The sequence below is a fragment of the Rattus rattus genome, chromosome 15, assembly GCF_011064425.1.
Source record: "Rattus rattus isolate New Zealand chromosome 15, Rrattus_CSIRO_v1, whole genome shotgun sequence".
Classification (NCBI taxonomy): Eukaryota; Metazoa; Chordata; class Mammalia; order Rodentia; family Muridae; genus Rattus; species Rattus rattus.
The window spans coordinates 70634743-70657247 of NC_046168.1; the positions used below are offsets into that span (position 1 = coordinate 70634743).

A 22505-nucleotide genomic window follows, 5' to 3' on the forward strand; every position below is an offset into this window, starting at 1 on the left:
AGGGATAGCCTGGGCTACATGTGATCCAACCCCCCCCCCAAACTCCCTCACCCCAAATAGTTGAAGAAAAGACAAAGTAAAGGTTAGCATTCTTTTACTTGTATGCAAAGAGCCGAGTGGGCTGGAGGTAGAATGCACCTTGGAGATATTCTTGTCGGTTATAGATTCTTATGATTAAAGCCTACCTCGTGAAGGCTCACAAGAAAATAATGGCAGTTGCATCTGGGAAGGAGAAAGGACCTTGAGAAGGAAGGAGACTTTTTTTGTTTGTTTGTTTGGTTTGGTTTTGGTTTTGGTTTTTTTCTAGACAGGGTTTCTCAGTGTCATAGCTCTGGCTGTCCTGCTCTGCAGACCAGGCTGGCCTTGAACTCACAGAGACTCACCTGCCTTTGCCTCTTGAGCGCTGGAATTAAAGGCACATACCACCACAGCCTGGCTAGGAGACTTGCTTTTAATTGTCTACCTTTTAGAATTTCACCGACAGTGCTATGTACGCAAAGAAATGCATTCTTGAATGTCATGGGCAAAGGGAAAGTCAACTGGATCCCTTATAGGGCATCATATCAGTATACCCATGTATTTTACACATATGTCTATTTCAGGCATGCGGAGTTGACTGACTCTGTTCTAACAATAGACTGAGCAGGCATCACCCAGAGTCACTTCCCTTGGGTCACTGACTTTGCTAACAATGAGGTATCTGGGTGTTTGTCAGACAGCAATCTGTTTTCTGACCAGGGCTTGGTCAACATCCTAAATTGTCATTCAATCCCATTGTGTGTGATGCTCTACTGTGACCCAGGACAATGGCTACATCTTCCTCAGTTCTCTGACTTCAGCAGGAACTGAATGCCTTCCATACCTGTCTTTCCTATAGCATCTTCTTTTCTAAATCTGAAGTACCAGCCAGGGCTCTCTCCCATCTTCAAGTTGACCTTTCCTTTATTTCGTGGTCAGGTTTGCGTCTTGGCCATTTTTGCAGCATAGATCAGAAGTACTTTCAGAAGTCTGTGGTCCACCAGAGAGGGTGGGGTGGGTATAGCAACCCCACTGGGATCTGGGCACATCCTTCAAGCACTCAGTCTTGTGTGTTGAGTGAGGTTGGATGTACCCTGTGTCTCTGAGTGTGCCTGGCCCTAGTCTTTTCCCCTCTGCCTCTTCCCAGCTGCAGAAGCTCCTCCTGGCCACATCTTCCCCAACAGCAAGTTCTGATGCTCTGAAGGACGGGGCCACCTGGTCCCAGACCAGCCTCAGTTCCAGAAGTCAGCGGCCTTGTGTCAAGGTATTTCCACATATGCCCAGAAGTGACCTGGGCCCCGAGGTGGCTGTCAGCTGTGGCTAAGAGTGGCAGATTCGGTCTATATCAGTCTTTCTCTGTGTCTTCACAGCACTGGCTGAGACAGAATCCTAGGCACTGCTCCTTGAAACCAGCATAATTTGAGACTCTAAAAAAAGAGCTCTGTACTTTCCCACACTCGAGTGTTTTGAGCTGTGAGATATTAACACAGATCTCAACTCATATTAGAGCAGAGACAGGAAGGTGTGGCCTCCTTTGGGGCTCATGATCTAATGGGGAACAGATGGGAACATCTGGCTATGGAGGTCACAGTCTAGATCATACTAGAGTTTCAGGATTTCTGAGGAACCTCTGGCCACTTTAAAACCTTGCACACAAAAGGTGAACCCCTACCTGTTCTGGCCCTATTTTTTGGTGGGTCAGAGAAAGCTTTGGTCGATATGTAGAAGGGTCTACAGTGGTTCTAAGGCTGGGAGCCCTGTAGAAGTCTGGCTAACTCATCCTTTCTCACCAACTCAGTTTGCTAGGTGCCAGTCCTGCTGGGGTCTAGGGATGAAGTGGAGGAACAGGTCATTCCCACAATCCTAGAGAAAGATGCTGGATCTTCTGGCTACCAGAGCAGGCAGAGGGAGAAGTATTGTACCCCTCCCTGCTCACTCTGGCATACTTTCTTCTCCAGGTGGATGGCACCCAGGACAAGAAGAACCCCATGCTGCGGTCTCAGAGCCGGCCTTGTACAGAACTGCATAAGCACCTCACTTCAGTGCTGCCCTGCCCCAGAGGGAAAGCTTGTTCCCCGCCTCCCCACCCAAGTCCTCAGCTCCTCTCCAAAGAGGATGAGGAGGTGGGAGAGGATTGCCCAAGCCCCTGGCCAGCTCCAGCGTCTCCCCAAGACTCACTAGGACAGGACACGGCCAACCCCAACAGTGCCCAGGTTCCCCAGGAGGACGTGAGGGCCATGGTACAGCTCATTCGCTACATGCATACCTACTGCCTGCCTCAGAGGAAGCTGCCCCAAAGGGCCCCAGAGCCAATCCCCCAGTCCTGCAGCAGCCCCTTGAGGAAGGTCCCACCTCGATCCCGGCAAACCCCCAAAGCCTTCTGGACTGAGTTCTCCATCCTAAGGGAACTTCTGGCCCAAGATATCCTCTGTGATGTTAGCAAGCCCTACCGCCTGGCCATACCTGTCTATGCTTCTCTCACACCCCAGTCCAGAACCAGGCCCCCCAAAGACAGTCAGGCCTCCCCTGCCCACTCTGCCATGGCAGAAGAGGTGAGAATCACTGCTTCCCCCAAGAGCACTGGACCTAGACCCAGCCTCCGTCCTCTGAGGTTAGAGGTGAAACGGGATGTCAACAAGCCTGCAAGGCAAAAGCGGGAGGAAGATGAGGAGGAGGAAGAGGAAGAAGAAGAGGAAGAAGAAAAAGAGGATGAGGAAGAGGAGTGGGGCAGGAAGAGACCAGGTCGTGGCCTGCCATGGACCAAACTAGGGAGGAAGATGGACAGCTCTGTGTGCCCTGTGCGGCGCTCCAGGAGACTGAATCCAGAGCTGGGCCCTTGGCTGACATTCACTGATGAGCCCCTAGGTGCTCTGCCCTCGATGTGCCTGGCTACAGAGACCCACAACCTGGAGGAAGAGCTGGGCGGCCTCACAGACAGTAGTCAAGGCCAGCAGCTCCCCCTGGGATCCCAGATCCCCACTCTGGAAAGCCCCTGTGAGAGTGGGTGTGGGGACACAGATGAAGATCCAAGCTGCCCGAGGCCCCCTTCCAGAGGTAGTCTGTGGTCTACCAGAGAGGGTGGGGTGGGTATAGCAACCCCACTGGGATCTGGGCACTTCCTCTAGCACTCAGTCTTGGGTGTTGAATGAGGTTGGATCTGGTTGTCCACTGCCCTTTCTGTACAATGGGCCATTTGGCAGACCTTCAGGTAAACACATGGTCATCTTCAAGATTCTTATCGTGTATACCAAAGCACTGCCTAACGAACAAAGAACAGGAGGCCTTATCCATGCTTGGATAAGGGAAAGGGGCAGGACAAAAATATAAATAAATAAAGCTAGGCACGGTGATTAGCAGTACTTAGGAGGCAGAGACAGGAGGATAGGATTTGAAGGCAACCTGGGCTACATATGCAGACCTGTTTCAAATAAAATAACCGACAGAGACTGAGGCCCGAGGCTCCGAGCTTTTTAGTGAAGGACCTGTCACCGGAACCATCTAGAATCACAGCTTGGGCTTAGAGCCTTGGCGTCAGAATTCATGGCTACTGCGCTGTACTGTTTGGCCAGCAGGGGTTGCCTTGCCCATCTGCTATTTCTGCAAAGTAAGGAGATCTACTGGCTGAGACCCGGCAATGCAAGGCATATTTGAACTGCGCCCGATCCATCCCTTAGATGACCAAGGCCATATGTCACCTTGAAGGGCATTTGTCCTTGGTGCCCCCGGAAATGTGAGGGCTTCCCGGAGGGGAGAGTGTTTATGATGGTGTGTATGGGGAATCTTATTTTCTTTTTTGTCTTTTCAGACTCCCCCAGGTGCCTCATGCTGGCCTTGTCACAAAGGTAGACTTTTAGAAATTGTCGGTCTATTATTCCATGAGCTTTTGTCTTAGATTTGTGCATTTGGGTGGGAGGTTATCTGTCCCTGAGCCTGGCCCCATCCATAGGACCTGCCTTTAGTGTCACCTTGAGCCCTCGGGATCTAGACTCCTGTCATAGGAATTGAGTTTTCAAAGGGAGTCTCCGTGAGCTGAGGAGAAGGATGGAGAGTTGAGCCATTTTGTAAGCTGGCATCTCCAGGACTCTAAAGAGTGTTCTTTGGGGTGGGGCTGGAGGCTGTGATGCTGTGGGACTAAGAGCAAGTTCCTCCCCTCTCTAGGCCTCAGTTGCTCCATCTATAAAGCAAGGACTCTATGTCAAACTGTCTGTACCTTCCAAAAACTGCAACTTGAGTTCCTATAACAGTCAGGATGGGGCCCTTCAGTACTTCTCTCTAGGCCCCTTTCCATGGCAGACCCAGGATCTATCATAGTACTTTTTGCTACCCTCAAAAGTGTAGACCTGTGGAAGCCTCCTACTGACCAACCTCCTCCCTTTCTTTCTTCCCTGCCTCTACCAGTGACCCTCTTGGCAAGAAGAGCTTTGAGGAGTCCTTGACAGTGGAGCTTTGTGGCACAGCAGGTGAGCTAGGGGTTCAACTGGTGGGCTGCCTGGGCGGGAGTGCATCTCCTTATGAACTGACCATTGCCTCATGAACTACTCTAGCATTGAGATGCACAGGGAGCATGCTGGGAGAAGGGTCAAGGCCTGGGGCTAGCCCTTTACCTGCTGGTATCAGCAGCTGAGGGGGTTCTGAGGTCAGAAAACAAAGACACAGCTCTGGAGGAGACCACAGTCTGGTGAGGCTAAGCCTTCAGGAGAATGGTTTAACCATGTACTCATTTCTGTTCATTAAGGCAAGAGGTCAGTGTGGCCTGGTTAAACGGTGGAGTGCCCAGGACAGGGGGGTGTTGAGGAATTGAAGGACCAACAGGCATTGGGAAGACAAAGAAGATGGGTGTGCTTAGTTGAAGAATTGTTAGGAGTAAAGATACAAAAGAATGGGGTATATCTGAGCTTCTGGTCTGCTGGTTCTGCTAAAAGAGAAAAGTAGGGAGAAAGGTCCCCTAAGGACCAAAGCATAGAGGTGCCTGGCACACATCCTGTAGGCTTTGGAAGGCATGGAGAGAAAGGAAGGGGTATTTTTAGCAAGTTCCTGTGATGTGCTGGGAAAACCAGAAGACAAAGGCAGATCGAGTAGCATCAGAGACACTGAATGGTTGGTTTTACCAATGGCACCGCCTCCTCTGTTCAGTGATACCCCTGCGGTAGGGCTCTTTAAATGATTGTCAATAGAGTAGGAACAGATATCTGTGACCTGGACACATTAGCTGCCATTACCAAGTCCCAAAGGGATGCCCATTGTCTGTCATCTCATGCCAGCTCCTAAGAACAGGAGGATCCCTGGGCTACATAAAGGCTTAGGCAGTCGTGTTAGTGATGCCTGCCATCCACCGATAGGAATGTTGTAGCATGCAGCCACTTCTGTGTCCTTGCAAACAGAGCTCTTAATGTCCTCCAAGAAGACCTGCCTTTCCCTCACCTGTGTTTTTCTCTTGCCTGGGTAGGACTCACTCCACCCACCACACCTCCATATAAGCCCATGGAGGAGGACCCCTTCAAGCAGGACACCAAGCACAGCCCAGGCCAAGACACAGCTCCCAGCCTCCCTTCCCCTGAGACTCTTCAGCTCACAGCCACCCCAGGGGCTTCCCACAAGCTGCCCAAGAGGCACCCGGAGCGAAGTGAGCTCCTGTCTCATCTGCAACATGCCACAACCCAGCCAGTCTCACAGGCTGGCCAGAAGCGTCCCTTCTCCTGCTCCTTTGGAGACCATGACTACTGCCAGGTGATCAGGCCAGAGGCTGCCCTGCAGAGGAAGGTGCTGCGGTCCTGGGAGCCAATCGAGGTCCACCTTGAAGACTTGGCCCACCAGGGTGCCACCCTGCCAGTGGAAACAAAGACCCCTAGGAGGGAGGCAGACCAGAACTGTGACCCCACCCCCAAGGACAGCATGCAGCTAAGAGACCATGAGATCCGTGCCAGCCTCACAAAGCACTTTGGGCTGCTGGAAACCGCTCTGGAGGAGGAAGACTTGGCTTCGTGTAAAAGCCCGGAGTATGACACTGTGTTTGAGGACAGCAGCAGCAGCAGTGGCGAGAGCAGCTTCCTGCTAGAGGAGGAGGAAGAGGAGGGAGGGGAAGAGGACGATGAAGGAGAGGACTCAGGGGTCAGCCCTCCCTGCTCCGACCACTGCCCCTACCAGAGCCCACCCAGTAAGGCCAGTCGGCAGCTGTGTTCCCGCAGCCGCTCCAGTTCTGGCTCCTCATCCTGTAGCTCCTGGTCACCAGCTACCCGGAAGAACTTCAGGTACTCTTGGTGGCCCCGGGGAGGGGGATATCTGAGCACCCATTAGGTACCAGAGGGGAGGAGCCCTAGGAACTTGCTTTGAGACTTGGGTTGCCTCTCTGCCTGCGGTCCCAGCCTTGGTCAGAAGGCATGAGATGGACTCTCCAAGAGTCGGGCTACCCGAAGCAAGCGAAGCCCATCAGGGACTGTTAAAAAGAAACTCCACATTCTGGCCCCCTGACATCTGATAGCCTAGTGAGCTTGACCCTTGTTTTCTGCTTTGTGTTTGTCAATGGATAGATTTTCGTGCAAACAGGCAGACCCACGTAGTCGAAAAACAACATGATGTTAATGCGTAAAAGAAAGGTCAGCGGTGTGGTTTTAATCTATGTTCTGGAAAACACCCTGATTGAAAGCCCCAATGAGCTTTACTCCTGAGCTTGGTCCTGCATCATTTGCTGCTATGATGAACAGACCCTGTAAGAGCCCAGTGCGGACACAGTGCGCCATGATCTAGTCTGAGCATCCCATCTTTGAGCACTGGACCTGGAAAGGGGTTTCTATTGCTGCGATAAAATACCATGACAAAAGGCAGCGTGCAGAGGAAAGGGGTCATTTCATCTTACAACTCTCAGGTCATACTCTATCCCTGAGGGAAGACAGGGCAGGAATTCAAGGTAGGAGCCTGGAGGTAGATTTGGGGGAAAGCAGCTTCTGCCTTCTCATCACAGCAGGTAACAGGACCAGCTTTGTCCTGGAGAAACTCTAGAAAGATTCCCAAGAGATGGGTGGGTGAAAGTTTCAGCTCTGAGCTTGAGGTTACCTGAGTGGCCACTAGATGGGACTCTTTAGCCTTGAGCAGAGCCATGGAGGTATCCGGGCATCTTGTGAAGCTGGTGGGGGTCAGGGATAAGCTGAGCTTTGGAGCCCGTGGGCTTGGATCATTTGCATTTCTGACAAGTTCTCAAAGCGTTCTGAGATCAGAATTGGGGTCTTAGAGATACCTTTTCTTAGACAAATTCAGCCTTATATGTACACAGCTCTACTAGCTGTTCAAGGACCACCCCCACCAAGAAAGCAGAGGCCCCTCTGCTCCTCAGATGACACATACACAGACATTTTAGGGGGTTCGTGAATGCCCCACAAACCAATGTGCAAGTTACCTGTTACTACAAATGACTTTTCCTGAGGTTTCACTGACAGACCATCAGCTCAGCTGTCTCGCAGAGCTCTCCAGGCTTGCTCGCCGGTCCTTTTATAATTTCCCAGGAGTTTGCCACTAAGACATCTTAATGCCATTGAAGTTTCCCCAGTGTTGAGCCCATTCCTCACTGCCAGCACTAGAGTTTCTGGGCACTTCTTTTCCTATCTAGCTCCCATGGGCTGTATTTGAAGGGGGTCTGTATTCCAGGGCTCTGAAAATTGATACCGGATCTTCCCTGAGACTATAGAGTCCCTATTTTCTCCTCTCAAATGTAGGCCCAGTGTAGGCCTGGCCATTTCTGTTCCTTGGACAGAGTGACTTGGTTATGACAGTCCCTGCTCAACTGCTCACAGAGCTGTGTGTCTGACAAGCCTGGAAAACCACCCTTCAGCCTTCTCTAGACCTACTTTCTTCCTGTTGGCCATCAGCAGACAATGCACTGAGACCTGCTGAACAATGCCAAACCAGTTCCAAGGATTCCTGTCTCAGCAATCTGGAAGGGAAGGCCTGCCAACTCTAGTCCCAGTGAATGATAACTCTTGACTGAATAACAGCACGTGAAAGTTAGCAAGTCACGAGTCACATCGCCTTCTGTTATGGTGCTGGGGCTTCACAGTTGCAGTTGGAGGATACGTGTTTCCTTTTTTTTTTTTTTTTCTTCTTTTATTATTATTTTCAAGACAGGGTTTCTCTGTGTAGCCCTGACTGTCCTGGAACTCGCTCTGTAAACCAGAGGTGGAGGTGGAAGAAACAGGGGTTTAAGTTCAGTCTGTGGAGCTCAAGCATCCATATTCTTCTAAGCCATATTTTTAAAAAGACTCATATATGGTAGGCTGGGCCCTGGGGTAGGGCTGCAACCCCTTGAGGACAAGAGTAGATGATGAATTTTATAACAGATGTGGCTGTTCCAAGCTGGAGTATGAACATGGTTTTAGAGTAGACCTGGTTCCAGGAGAGAAGGGCTGGCGTAAGGAGGAAGGAGCTGGGAGAACATGGCGGCAGATGTTAAAATTCTTCTCTGTGCATTAACACAGGTTGTTATGACTAGTCTTAAGGGATGGGTGTGTATAGGATTTTGTGCTGTCGAGATGGGCAAATTTATCTTATCAATTGGATCAGAAGTTATTGTGTGGTGGGTTCTTTCATGAGGCGACTTAATTGAGTCCACAGTAAGAGAGCCGCAAGATAGATGGTCTGTGTAAGAAACTGGTGTGACAGTGACCTGCCAAGACAGCTGTGAGTGAGGGCAGGGCGGCTTGGCAGGCCGCCACACTGGAATGGCCCTGCAGTCCGCCTGGGTCAGAGAGGACTCAGGGGCCAGCGTGGAGCCACTGAGATAAATTAGTGCTAATTCCAATGACCTGCCGGAGCCAGAACTAGCAAGAGCGGGTATGCCTGGGAACGGTTCCGCCATTTTCTTTTTCACCACAACATTTTCCCATTTCAAGTTTTGGTGAAGTCTTAACTGGAACCCAAGCTTCAGACTTTCTTTTGGAAAACGGGAATATATAAAACCTCCTGGATTTTTTTTTTAATCTAATCAATAATACAAAGAATCGGAAGGGCTTTCTACCCATCATGGTGGAGAAGGGTGAGGCCCGGAAGGCCAGGACAAGAATTAATACGAGGTGCTTCCCAGGGACCTCAGCCTGGGAGCCAGCAGAGGACCCCAGACCGGTGTTGGATCCCACGTAGTCAGGGCTGGGTTTCTGCAAGAGTGAGATTGAGCACTGTGCCTTGCTTGTTCACTGACAGACTTGAGAGCAGAGGTCCCTGTTCAGATGGAACCCCAAGCGCCCGGCATGCCAAGAAGCGGCGGGAAAAGGCCATCGTAAGTGATCTGGGGTCCCTGGACCTAGAAAAAAATGGGGGCAAGCCAGGAACATTGGGAAATGCTAAGCCACCAGCATCCACCCCGTGCCTGGGGACTAATGAGTCAGAGGCTGCATGAAGAGGGCACTCATATATCTTCTTTCACAGTTACATAAGTAACCAAAAGCCATTAAAGGTAGCACCACGGGAAGCCCAGCATTTGACTGGCCGTGGTCTGCAGTAGGTAGCCTCTTAGGTCTCAGTGTCAGGGACCCTGAAAGAATCAAGACAGAAGACGATGGGACTTGGGCAGAGACAGGCTTGGCTAGTCAGTTCACATGGTCTCCTATATGATCTTGGTCAACAGCCTATCTTTCCCAAGTCTCAGTTTATTTGTCTGTACACAGGAGATTTAGACCCTCCTTCATAAGGGGTCCCTCAACAAACCTGTTCTATCCTCTCCACCCAACTTGAGGGTCCTCCCAGAGCCTGCCATTAAACCCTGAGGTTGCCCACAAAACCGTTAAACCCTAAGGTTGCCCACAAAGGTGCCCTGGGAGCCTTCGGTGTTCATGGGCCAACTAGTTATGTCATAGTCCTATAAAGAAGGAAGGGGAGGTATAACAGACACACAAAAGGACAAACAGCCTCACTGGTTGCTATGCTTTGGGAGGTGGGTGGGTGGGGCACACAAACTTCAGAGTGCACAGCCTTGTACAACTTAAAACTACAGGAAAAGCCAGGCATGGTGACACATACCTTTAATCCCAGGACTAGAGAGGCAGAGGCAGGTGGATTTCTGTCAGTTCAAAGCCAGCCTGGTCTACATTGTGGGTTCCAGGCAAAGCCAAGGCTACATAGTGAGACCCTATCTCAAACAAAACCAAACACAGGTGAACACAGTCTTCTTGGGTTAGGTGGTTTGACAAATCTGTCATAATCCTAGGCTTCAGGTGACAGCAGTATAAAGACAAATTAAGTCCCTATTCCTGTGGCTGAGACAGAAAGGAAAGAAAGACAGCAGACTCATGAACAAAGGAAAATTGATGGGATTAAGAGTTGATAATAAACTTGAGATTGACAGAGTCCTGACTAGAATTTGGACCACTGGGGATAGGTGACTTATGAGAGGTACCATAAGGAGGTTAGGAATAAAGGAGCAACCAAAAGTATCTAGGCTCCAAGAGCTTGGGTAGGGGATGGGACAAATTCAGGGAATTATCAGGAGTCAGAGAGGAAGGGCTTTGTCTGTGGATCTGGAAAGACCCCAGCATGCCAAAGCAGACTCTCTGACTTTGAGGGGTCCTGTTATGGAGCCTGGCTCTGGGCTTTCTTTCCTGCCATTTGTGGTTAGTGGATTGGCTATGTGGAAAGTGGCTGGCTGTGCCTGTGCTTAGAGACAGCCTATCTGGGCCACACACTGTCTCACAGGTTTCCAGGCAACAGACACGTCAAATCGCGAACCTCAAAACAGAGGCAGGAGGTTGCAGCCTGGCCTCCCTGGTTGTTTTCTCTCCCTGTCTGGTCTGCATGCCCACTAGCATCTAACTCAGAGTCAAACTCTCCTAAGGGTGACCTGTGGGGCACGGTGTCTGTGCCATGGCTTTATCCGACTTTCCTCGGTAAACTCAGATAAAATGCTAGTTCCTGTGACCCTAATACCCGTTTCATTATCTTTCCTCCTGGTGAACTCTGACCCCTACAGACCACCCGGTCCCCAGTTTTATCCTTAGCAGCTTGTAGGCTCAAACAGTGCTGAGTAGAACATGTAGCTATCTGATAGTATAGCTCTTCTCTGCCTAGTCTCTGCTCAGTCCCTCCACACATGAGCTTCTCCTCCGGGCTGCTTCAGTACAGTTCAGTAGGCTGCTTGGTCCCTGTTCCAACAAGGAGGGGTCCTTTGGTATAGTGATTGTCACAGTCCTCTCTCTGACTCTAGCAGTGTTGCTGCTCAGCCAGGCCTAGACAGAGACTCCATGAGAGTAATAACGGGGTCCCTCTCTGTCCCCTTTCATGAGCAGGGTGAAGGTCGTGTGGTATACATTCGAAATCTCTCCGGTGACATGAGCTCTCGGGAACTAAAGAAGCGCTTCGAGGTGTTTGGTGAGATAGTCGAGTGCCAGGTGCTGAGGAGAAGTAAGAGGTGAGCCAGGGCCAGCCAGTACAAATGGGGGAGGGGGAGGTGGGAGGGAGCCAGGGGCTGGGAGGGACACAGGCAGAAGAACCCTGGTGATTTGTAAAACTGGTGACAGCACCACACCCTGCTGCCAGGTGACCCAGCGCCCACAGTGTCAGTGTTTTCTGTCATCTAAATACTTGATACTTTAAAAACCCATCCATTTTTATTCGTCTCATTCTGGGAGACCTTAGACAACTTAACAGGGAAAAGCTGAAGCCTAGGTAGGCTTCAAAGCTTTTGTTCAAACAACCCTGCAGGCCAGGCCTTTGAATGCTTGAAGATGTGCTTGTTTTGAGACTCACTGTGGAGGCCTCCGTGTTATCCACAGACCTCCCTTCCTCTGCAGTGCATCCTGGGCCTGCAATCTTCTAAGTCTTCCGGTCTTGTCATCATGCACCTAGGGGAGCCAGTTTTTAATCTGTAAGGAAATCTTCAAACAAACAAACCATCAAAAACGATTTGCCTATGAACATTCAATATAGACGCCACAGAGAGTTTTGTGTCCTCGGATTGTTTGCTCATTGGTAGAACTGAACTAACAGAGCAGAGCTGGCTGGAGGTCTCCCTTGCCTTGAGTCCTTCCCTAACAGATTTGCTTCTCGGTTGCCTCAGAGCTTTAAGCTTACCGATTAACAGCTCAGAGTTTCCTGGGAAGCAGAATTCGAGCTCACAGTTCCAGCAGAGATCTGGGATAGACCTCTAGGGTTTAGCTTTGGTTGGTAGGTTCATCCTTAAACATATATATCACCATGTCCAGGGAGGTACTGTCACGTGACTTGATGCTCTCTGCAGAGGTAGAAAGGGGATGCTGCAGGCGGGTAGACTAGCAGGTGTCATACAGTTAAAAATGGAGAGCAAGTTGGCAGTCAAGGAAGTGGAGGCCGAAGCTGTCTTTGAAGAGCCTAAAGCAGTAGTTCTCAACCTGTGGGTTGCTACCCCTTGGTGTTGACTGACCTGTCACATATCAGATATCCTTCATATTAGATATTTAATCATGATTCACAGCAGAAGCAAACTTACAGTTATAAAGTAGCAACAAAAAATAGTTTTATGGTCAGGGGTCACCACAACATGAGGAACCGTATTAAAGGGTCGCAGCACTGGAAGGGTTAAGAACCGCTGGTCCCGAGAATGGCAGAGTGAGATAGATGGAGAGGAGGCATAGCAGAACCAGGGAAGTGATAAGGAAGAGAGGGGAGTGTCAGGAGCATTTAGCTTCACCATCAGGGGTCTTGTCAGTCCCTGCTGTGCCCCATGCCACTGGGTAGAGCCTGGAACTCCACAGAGCTTATTCCCCCCACCCCCCAGGCAAGGTAGAGATGACAACACCCCCTCCCAGGCTCATCCGAATGTGAAGCAAAGCATGGTGCCCAGCAACTGTCTAAACATCCAGGAGTTCAGCTGCCCCTGCTGTCTTCACAGTACAGAGGCTGGCCAATCAAATCTCATTATCCCTCACTGAAGAGAAGTGGGCACGTGACGTGGTTTCCTGTTCTTTATCCTATGATGTGTACTCTTCTAACATCCACTAGACTGGCCTAGAACATCCTCCCTTATCCTCTCCCTCCAGAGGCCAGAAGCACGGTTTTATTACCTTCCGGTGTTCGGAGCATGCCGCCCTGTCCGTGAGGAACGGCGCCACCCTGAGAAAACGCAATGAGCCCTCCTTCCACCTGAGCTATGGAGGGCTCCGGCACTTCCACTGGCCCAGATACACCGACTATGGTAAGAGAGCAGAGTCTAACTGTATTGTAACAAGTCCCGTAGTATGGGGGACGGTGACTTCCTTTAATGCCACGTGGACTGAAGGCCCCTTTGAACATGGCCCCAAGTCAAGAGCCTCCCCATTGTTATTCACAGCTGCTTTTTCTGGGGCTGACATCTTGCTTTTTCTTCTATGGTGCCTATGAGTCCTGTGAGTAGCTCTAACCACACAGCCACCTTCCTGTTCTCATAGGAAGGTATAGTCTGTGCTCTCAGTTACCCAGCAGCACCCTGGCTGACCTGCCACTTGACATGCACTCCCTGATGACCTTTGACAGGCAGTGGCTTTGCCCTTAGTAGAGGGCAGCACGGACAGACATGGTGCCCATGCCATTTGTGTACAGCTTAGTGGAAGACAAACATGACATAGAGACAGATGACTTGTAGAGGAGAGCCCATGGTAGCCTTTGGAGTTCATCGTGAAACTTAGTTTCCCCATCTGTATGAGATAGATTCGTTAGCATTTTCTTCTGTGGCTGACTAGTATCAGAGTAGTGTGTTACCAGTTGGTGGGGTGCGGGGGATGTGGCGGGGGGTTGGAAAATACATCTCCAGGATTGTCTGGAAAGGAGTTGTAGGGTGTTCTGTTCAGGGACCCATCGCTCTACAACAGGAACATGGAAGCCATGAGGTCTTGCCAACACGGAAGAAATTGTCTCAGCAGAATGGCCATTGGTGCTCACTCCTGCACTGTGACACCCTGGCCATCCCAGTTCCTTGAGTCCCACCCTCAGTGGTAAATTTGCTGGTTTGGACTGAGTTTCTCACTACCTCACCTCTCACTGGCCCACAGATCCCACGTCTGAAGAGTCCCTTCCCTCGTCTGGGAAGAGCAAGTATGAAGCCATGGATTTTGACAGCTTACTGAAAGAGGCCCAGCAGAGCCTGCATTAATATCAGCCTTAACCTTCGAGGAATACCTCAATACCTCAGACAAGGCCCTTCCAATATGTTTACGTTTTCAAAGAAATGAGTATATGAGGAGGAGAGCGAGCCAATGAGCGAGCGAGCGATCGAGCGAGCGTGAGAGAACACACAGGAGAGAGAGACTTGAATCTGCTGTCGTTTCCTTTAAAAAAAAAAAAACAAACAAATCAATGTTTACATTGAACAAAGCTGCTTCCGTCCGTGAGTTTCCATGCTGTCGATGTTCCACTGCCACGTTAGCGTCGTCCTCGCTTCCAGCGGATCATCCTGGGTGCACCTCCAAGTGCTGTCAGTCACCCTCTGCCCCTCCCACCCGACTGACTTCCTTCTGTAGACTTGAGCTGTGTTCACATAACATCTTCTGTCTGTAGTGTGTGATGATGAAATTGTTACTTGTGAATAGAATCAGGATTAGAAACTCATTTTTAATTGAAGAAAAAAAAGTATATCCTTAAAAAAAAATGTATTTATGGCTCAGATCAACTGTGCCTGGGATTATCGTATTGCTTCCTTGATTGTTTAACTATGCACTGTCACGAGGTGTTCGCTACTGAGCTGCACTGCTGCTCCCCTGGCCATGTAGTCCTAGAGGGGCTAGGTGGCCACTAGGTCCCCAGGAAAGAGGGGCTTGCAGTCACCGGTATGAAGAAGAGAGAGGTGTCCAGGTATCTTCTACCAAGCCCTGGTGTCTTTTATTTTGAGTGAGTTCCACTCAAGTTGTAATGAGAATCCCTTTCCCCTGTCTGACCCACACGTGGAGGGTGCCTGTCGCTAGTGCTCAGAGCCTTGAGTGCCTGTAAGGAATGCAGAGTAAGCTGTGTTAGACCCACTCTACAGGGAAAGAGTGTAATGCCGCAGGAGATGAAATGCCCAAGATCCCGTGGCCAGGGAGCAGGCAGAGCAGTCATCCACACCAAGCCTCCTGACTCCTGGCCCCAGCCTGCTGCAGTAGTTAGCATAAAGACGTAAAAGTCAGAGGCTGGAGGAGCGGAATTAGCTAAATCGAGCAATAGGCTAGAAACCTAATAGCTCATTTGAGAATTGGGCTGCCGGTTGACTCACCAGCATTAAGGCAAATTCAAGCTTCAACACAGACTCAGGTGTCCCTGAGCTTCGATCCTCAGTGTCCTGTGACTTACCCTGCCTGCAGGTACCCCCTCAAGGCTCTGAGACACCTGCAAGTGGTGCACAGACTTCACCTAGGAGTGGTCTTTTGGGGCAGGGAGGGCAACTGGCAGCCCAACCTATATCCTACTGGTATCCCTGCCTGCCCCTCCTCTGTAAAGCTATAGTGCAGAGTGAGGGGTTGTACAGGGTAGGGGTGGATGAGGCACTCCCAAGGAGCATCACAGTGAGCTCCTCTTTGACCCATCCTTGACTACTGTCAAAGCCATATCCAGTGTGACGGTCTCTGGGTTCCCAGGGGCCCTTCGTGAGGGAGAACCAGCTAGAGAGAGTATCAATTCTAATGCTTCATATAGATCAGTTCCTCCTTGGTCTTGTGATATTTTCTTTCTTTTTTTCCCCTCCTCCCCCTGCCCAATGTTCTGCCAAATAAGGAAGTTTGAAAGTAAATGACTCATTAGACTACCCAAGCTAAATTAATCAGCTGCTAATGCCGGGCTTGTTCCTTTGAGAATTGGTGGTTAATTTTTTTTTTTTTAAGATTATCAAATACCTCAGTAGAGAAAATGAGCCATGATCTTGTGCTTGGTGTTGGGAAAAATCTTCACCCATAGATAAGGAGGTTGGCTTCAGCAGAAATCGGGAAACAGAGTATCTGTGTATCAAGTCTGTTGACCTCCCTAAACCCCAGGTTCCCTTTCTGTGAAACGAACTTAGGAGGAAATTAGACAGCAGAAGTCTTAGCTGCTCAGGCAGTATATAGTCACAGTCATGCCTCCTCCCGCATCCTTGGGCAGTGCAAACATAATTAATTAATCATAACACTATTTTTTGGAGCCTGGTCATGCTATTAGAATACTCGACACAGTGCTCTAGGCAGGCATTACTAATTGGCCGGTGTTTAATTTATTTGACCTCCTATTCTAATCTTTGGAAGACTATCATTATAGAGCCATATGCTGGCCGGTTTGTATGCTGGCCATCCCTGTCATAACCTGATCCGTAGGAAAATAAATGCCACTGGAGCCATTACTTGTAGAGGATTTCCAAAACTATTGCAAAACAAACTAGTGTACAAAGGAAGGGACAGACTAGCATACCAGGATATAACCGGAAGTGTGGCTTCTAAGGATAGACCCGAAAAGGGACTTTCCACAGCACAGACCCGATCATTCTGAATTCCTTTATAGTTATTCATTGCCTAGTATATGGTAGGCACATGGAAGATGGGTATGGAGTGGAATAGAATTAGAGTCCTTCAGTTGTACCCACCAAAACCAGGACTCTAATCGCAGGGGAAAGTCAACATTCACCGAAATCATCCAAAGGGAAAGGGACTAGATTTAATCTAGAGAGCCATTTAAATTCTGACCCCACCAAGAACTTCTTTTGTGGTTTTAGTGAGTCTCTTATTCCTGGGCCTCGGAGTATAGATGTTGCCCAGAGAACCATGAGCTCTTACCATTTGCTTCCGTAGTTACGCTGAACCAGATGACGGTTTCTGGAGTAAAAGAACAAATTCTTAATAAACACTAAGTCTTTCTCTCCCTAGCCAGGGTTAACTGGAGCTGACCAGTCAGTTCACTCTCTGGCACTCAAAGTCACTTAGATGTTGTTCTTGGGCAGAGCGGAGCCCCGAGCCTGGCCCTGGGGCCTAATGTATCAGAGCTCACTGGTGGGAGCTGATGCCCACCAAGGGTTTCTAGTATTCCCCACTTACCCTCTCATAAAAATGGACTACCAGCTCTGCAGATGACCTCTCTCTCTCTCTCTCTGGAAGATCCATTCGGTGCTGCATATAATTTACCAAGGAGACTGTCAGGCCCCTCCAAGCCTAGGAATTTGTCTGGTCTCTCCCACCACATCAAGGAGTAACCCAGAGGGAGCAGCTGCCATCGGCAACCATCTCTTTGTAGCTGTTCTAATGTGTCTCAATGATGTTTACCTGTGCTTGCCCTTCAGTTTCCTATAGACTGGTGACAGCTGCCCGAGGAGGGCAGGCTCCCCCGTGTCATCTCTGTGCTGTGCTGGTGTTTTCTAGAAACGTCCTCCGATCCAACCACTAAGTGGAATTCTTCCATCTCCTTCCTTCCTCAGTCACTATGAGACTGAGTCAGAGAACCCCCTCTCTCTCAGGGGACTCTGTTACTGAAGGAAAATGCATCAAATAGATAAATGAGTGGATGGAGTACAGCCGAGGTCCCTACTCCCCATCCCCCAACATCTATTGTGGCCCCAGTTAGAAACATGTTTTGAGTCGGAAAGTACCCATCCTATGCCTGTGTTTCTCTGTTGATTTTTTTTTTTTTTTTTTTTAAGACTCTGGTGAACAGCAAGGCTCCAGGGGTGGGAAGACTGCTTTGAGTCAGCCACAAAGACTTAGTCCTCAAGTCCTAAGATGGGAAGGCATACAGTAAGATGTCCTTTGGGACCTCAAGCCTTGCAGGTCAGCATTTAGGGGAAGATGTGCCATGGCCGCTGTATGGGAGGTGAATGGACAGAAAGTGCAGGGAGGCCGTTCTTTTAGCATAGCCAGTTCTCTCCAGCGTCCGTCCCAGCCCTCGAGTCCAGTTCACCTTTCAGCTGACCCTGCTGCCGCAAAAGCAGCACAGCTCTCCGTGAGTCGGAGTCACCCTTGGAGGGTGAGTTGATGCGATTCACTGAGGTCAAAAGTATTAGTCTTAATGTTTGACCTTCAGCGGATGTGATCAGTTTGAGAAAGCCATATCCCTGTGTCACGTGTGTCACTGGAAAGGGACTGGGTGTGTGATACTAAATAGAGTGAACCTGTTGGTGTCATTAGCCAAAGAAAAGGGATCCCTTCACCCTTCTCACCGGGGTAGAAGGAAACTAGCTACTCCTAATGTGCAATATGTTGACACTGCCCTCCAATTCCCTGAGGGTTTTGTACACAGATGCGCTCCGGAGCTGTTTGGAGCGTCTGGGGATACAGGGTAAGGGCAGGGAGAGCTTGGGAGAGAAACTTCCATGCACAGAGATGGCCTTGGCCTAGAACAGATGGGACTGTGGGCAGGGTGTCCCACCCCGGAACACCCGGGAAGCAGTTAGATAGATACTTTGCACTAGTGACGAAAGCACTTTGAGAAATCTGACACTTCAACCTTGCCCCACACTCTCCTCTGGTAAATCTGAGTATCCTTTATCTGTGTGAGATGCTGTCCTGAAGGCTGGGTTGATAAGGAAGAGAGGTAGTGTGACAGAGAAGAGGCGTCTTTCAAGGTAGTAGCCATAAGAGAGCCTCCAGAGCGTCAGGAGGCTGGCTTCTTTACTAGAAGCTCAAGAAACAGAATCATGGGTTTATATCCTGGTACCCACTTTTATAAAAACTGAAGAGTGGCCTAGCCAGTTGCAGTGCTTTGAGGAGCAATCTTCCCTTTACATTTGTTATTTACTGTGTAACCTTAGGCCCCTGTTCCTTGAGCAAACGAGGCTGTCCAGTGATAACGGAGCTAGGGGAGCCTTGAGTTTTACTTACTCTCTGGTCAGATCGGGGTGTCTGTATGGGGGAAGGGCACTCTCTTCAAGGTCACCAACCTCCAATAGGATGAGATCCACATAGTCCTGGCTGAGGTGCCTTCTATGAAGAGGCTGGCTCCCCAGGATAGATCCAAGCCATAGTTTCTCGTGGGATGGTAAAGAATCAACCCTCATTGCCTCGTTGACAACCTCTAATCTCCAGTTAGCCTTGTCATCATCCCCACCGAACAGCTTCTAATCTGAATGTTGTGACCACTTAGCCATCTCCTGCTTGCTTGCGGATAATACTAGCAATACACTTGTTTTCCCCAAATAGCTCAACTTAGACAGTTTTTACACATTGCTCTCGAATGATGATAAGACACATGGGACAGCAGGAGGCATGGATCACACTGCATATGTTTAGGGCAGCTTTTGGTTTTTTGTTTGTTTGTTTGTTTGTCTTGTTTTGTTTTTTGTTTTTTAAATCTTTTAATGGTATAGCAGCAGTGACCAAGCCTTTGGGATTTGGGGAGACAGATTTTCACAAAGCCATTTTATCAGAATGCCTTGACTATTGGAAGGAGTGTGGAATCCATATGCCCAAATCGAGGGGTTGGCAGCATATGGTTTCTAGGTGGTCCGTCTCTACAGCAGCTCCTCCGAAAGGTATTCATGTGGCTACAACCCCTCCGTGCCATATTTTTATTTCATCAAAGGATTCTCCAAGGAAGCCTTAACAGTCTCCTTTCTCCCTTTGCTGGCCTTGGGTAGTGTCCTTGTAGAGGGTCTTGGTCAGCACTTTGCCTTATCAATGTGTGGTCGCCAACCTAGTGGCCAAAGACTGGTGTCCACCAGACACTAAGACAGAAGGCAAACATAAGTTCCTTTGGTCAGTCACCATACCAGCCACCATGAACTTGGCAGTGAGATACAACAACACAAAAGTCAGTGTTCAGTACCAACTCAGAAAACCATCAACTGCCTAGATGCTTATGCAGTCCAGGAAACGCACTAGTTATCCTGTGGAAGCAGGGATGGGGTTAACCCACACCCCGTGTCCGGAGGGGTTTGCTGTAACTGCAATACTGGCAGCCCAGCTGCCAACCTTGTTAAGTGAACCTCTGCTAGGTGGCCCACATGGTACCTTTGGGACAGGTGAAGAAGATATGTATGAGGATTGGGGGGAAAAGGGGCCCTGGCCATGACCTTTGATGTGGTCCACGAATAGCCAAACAGGTTTGTTTGTTTGTTCGTTTTTTAATTTCTTTGTTTTTTGTATTTTCGAATCTTGTCAAATATTTTTGTGTTAGGAATAAGAAGTCATAAACTATTCCCACCTTGGTTTCTGAAGGGGTGTTCTGATTCCAACTGAAACAGGTTGGGAGTCTCAAGGGAGCGTGGTCTGAGGAGTACATGAGACAGGGCAATGGGGCACGGGTGCGGCTCCAGGTGGTTGCTGGGGAAAGATGACCACCTGGAAGTCCAACTCCGTGCAAGTGACTCCAGAAGGTCACATCTGCCTCCTTGTCTCCTGTGTCCTTTAAGCACTGGCCTAAAGCATGTGCTCTTGTTAGAAGCAGTTGCTGAGGTTGAAACCAAGACTACCCAGCTCCCCAACCCCTAGGTTTCAAGAGATGCTGTCGTAGCTAGCCTTAATCAACTGGGAAAGGTGGTTTCTGTGCTCCCTTCCAACAGTTCCAAATCTTGGACTCAAAACCCTTTTCTCTTAGTGTGACCGTGCAGCCTAGAGAATTTTGAGCAATAGGGAGCCAGGGTGTCCCCTGGCTCTACGACAGGGTCAAACCAGGGAATGGCTAAACTTGAGAGGTTTGGTCATACCCAGGGTACTACTGTAGGGGGCATTATGTATTACAGAGCTCAACAAGGTAACCGTAGCCTGGGGTGCGTGAATGTAAGGCTGTATTTGTGTGTGTGTGCATGCGTGTGTGTGTGTGTGTGTGTGTGTGTGTGTGTGTGTTACATTGATGCATTTCTTGAGAAAGGTGCAAGAATTTCACCTATACAGAGGGACACATCTGCTTTATTATTTATAATAGAAGCTAAATTTTAATTTTTTAAAGGACACTGCTAATGATTGAAAAAATCGAGTTTTTAGTTTTGCTATTTTTTTTAATTGGTAGAAGATTTTTATATATTTTTTTTCCATTTCGTTGGGTCGTGTCCTTATTTATATAAATACTGTATCCGTGAGAGGCGAGGAAGAAGACTTCTTTGCTCTCGATTATCGTGGTTGTCATTGTCCCTATTTTATTTCCGGCGTGATTTATCCGTCTTACCTTCTAAATGAGAAACTGTTTTCCTGTATTTGTACATTGTCAGATTCTATAGTTTCGTAGATAATTTAACCAAATCGCTCTATGTATTATTATTCTGTGAGTATAAAGTTCTATTTTAACGTCTGTAAATAACTTCAGAACTGGCTTCTTTTCTCAGCTCCCCCTGGAGAGCTATTGTTTACATCACAAGAAACTGTAGAATCCCTATGCTCATGTACTGTAAATAGTGAAGTGATCTGCTTATAAATAAACCGAACAAATACACTATGGAAATTAAAAAATGCCACCCACAGCCCCGCCCAGAGGTGTCTTTCTTTATTGGTCCTGTGAATTCATTTTGTGTATGGTGGGGGTGAGGGGTGAGAGGTGTGGGGATGGGGACGGGGGGGGAGGGGGTGTGCAGTGGAGGGGGGGTTGTGGGGATGGGGGAACTCTATTCCCTAAATGAGGGAGTCCAGATCTGGTCTTGCTTCGGAAAAAGTCTTGGCCAATGTATGGTTTGGGTTTTTGTTTGGTTTTTATTTGTCCAGTACTGGGAATTGAACCCAAGGTCTTGCAACAAGGTAGTACCACGGAGTTAGGACCACTGCACCTTTTTAATTTCATCTTGAGACCAAGCCCCACTAAATTGCCCAGTCCAGTTCAGAACTCACTGTGTAGCTCAAATTGGCCTCAACTTACAAGCCTCCTGCCTCAGCTTTGTGACTAGAAGTATTGTCACACACAACCACAATGGACCCCAACCAGCTTCTCTCTCAACCTCATCAAACACGGTGATGAAAATCCAGCAGAGCTGACCCTGTGTGCTCCAGGACAGCTTCTCTTCAGTGCAGTCATATCTCCTCTTCTCCTTGTCACTTAACCATGCTTAGGGACATGTCTTTGCTTGGAAAAAGAGTGTCCTTAGTGTCACTTGCAGTAGAGCAGAAGACACAGCTCAGGATGAAAAGCCTGGGGTCTAGGCACATCCTGCCTGCTGTAACCAAACCTGAACAGAAGGTCAGGGCATGTGCTTCAGAGGCACAGCCAGCACTGCAGTGGAAGTCACAGGATGTAAGCACAACACACAGTATTCTCTGATCTTGGACATCTTCTGGAAGAAGGCCAAGGAACTGGTCTGTAACCTGGCCCAACCTCCTCCTCTGGTATTCAGTTTCCTGCTTTATTTAAAAGGGGGCATTAGGATAGACTTGTGGTCCACAGTTGGAGGGAAACTATGCACTTCCCTCTCCTTGAGGCAACTGCTTTAATATAAATGTCTGCAGAACCAACCCCCAGTCTGGGAGGAAGACATGTTTCAGAGACAGTCATTTATGGAAGACGGGCAGGTGTTATGTACCACCCCTGGGGTGGGGCGGTGGGGGGGGCAGATAAAAGAGTATGAGGCAACTGACCCTGTCTTTGCAGGAAGTCACTGGCAAAGGAAAAATGAGGGCATACAGATTACAACAGCCACTTCAGCTGGGCCTGCA

At 49.1% G+C, this 22505-nt stretch overlaps 1 protein-coding gene across 1 annotated transcript in view; it reads left to right on the forward strand.

Annotated features, from left to right (window-relative positions):
* The window catches only part of Ppargc1b (PPARG coactivator 1 beta), a 103666-nt gene extending 87631 nt beyond the window's left edge, over positions 1-16035 (forward strand). The window contains exons 4-12 of the mRNA XM_032886226.1: positions 1166-1282; positions 1977-3072; positions 3824-3860; positions 4417-4478; positions 5465-6266; positions 9205-9280; positions 11283-11404; positions 13011-13165; positions 13998-16035. Coding sequence (XP_032742117.1) covers positions 1166-1282; positions 1977-3072; positions 3824-3860; positions 4417-4478; positions 5465-6266; positions 9205-9280; positions 11283-11404; positions 13011-13165; positions 13998-14098 — 2568 coding nt within the window. The 3' untranslated portion in view covers positions 14099-16035. The remainder of the gene's footprint in view (positions 1-1165; positions 1283-1976; positions 3073-3823; positions 3861-4416; positions 4479-5464; positions 6267-9204; positions 9281-11282; positions 11405-13010; positions 13166-13997) is intronic.
* The last annotated feature ends 6470 nt before the right edge of the window (positions 16036-22505 follow it).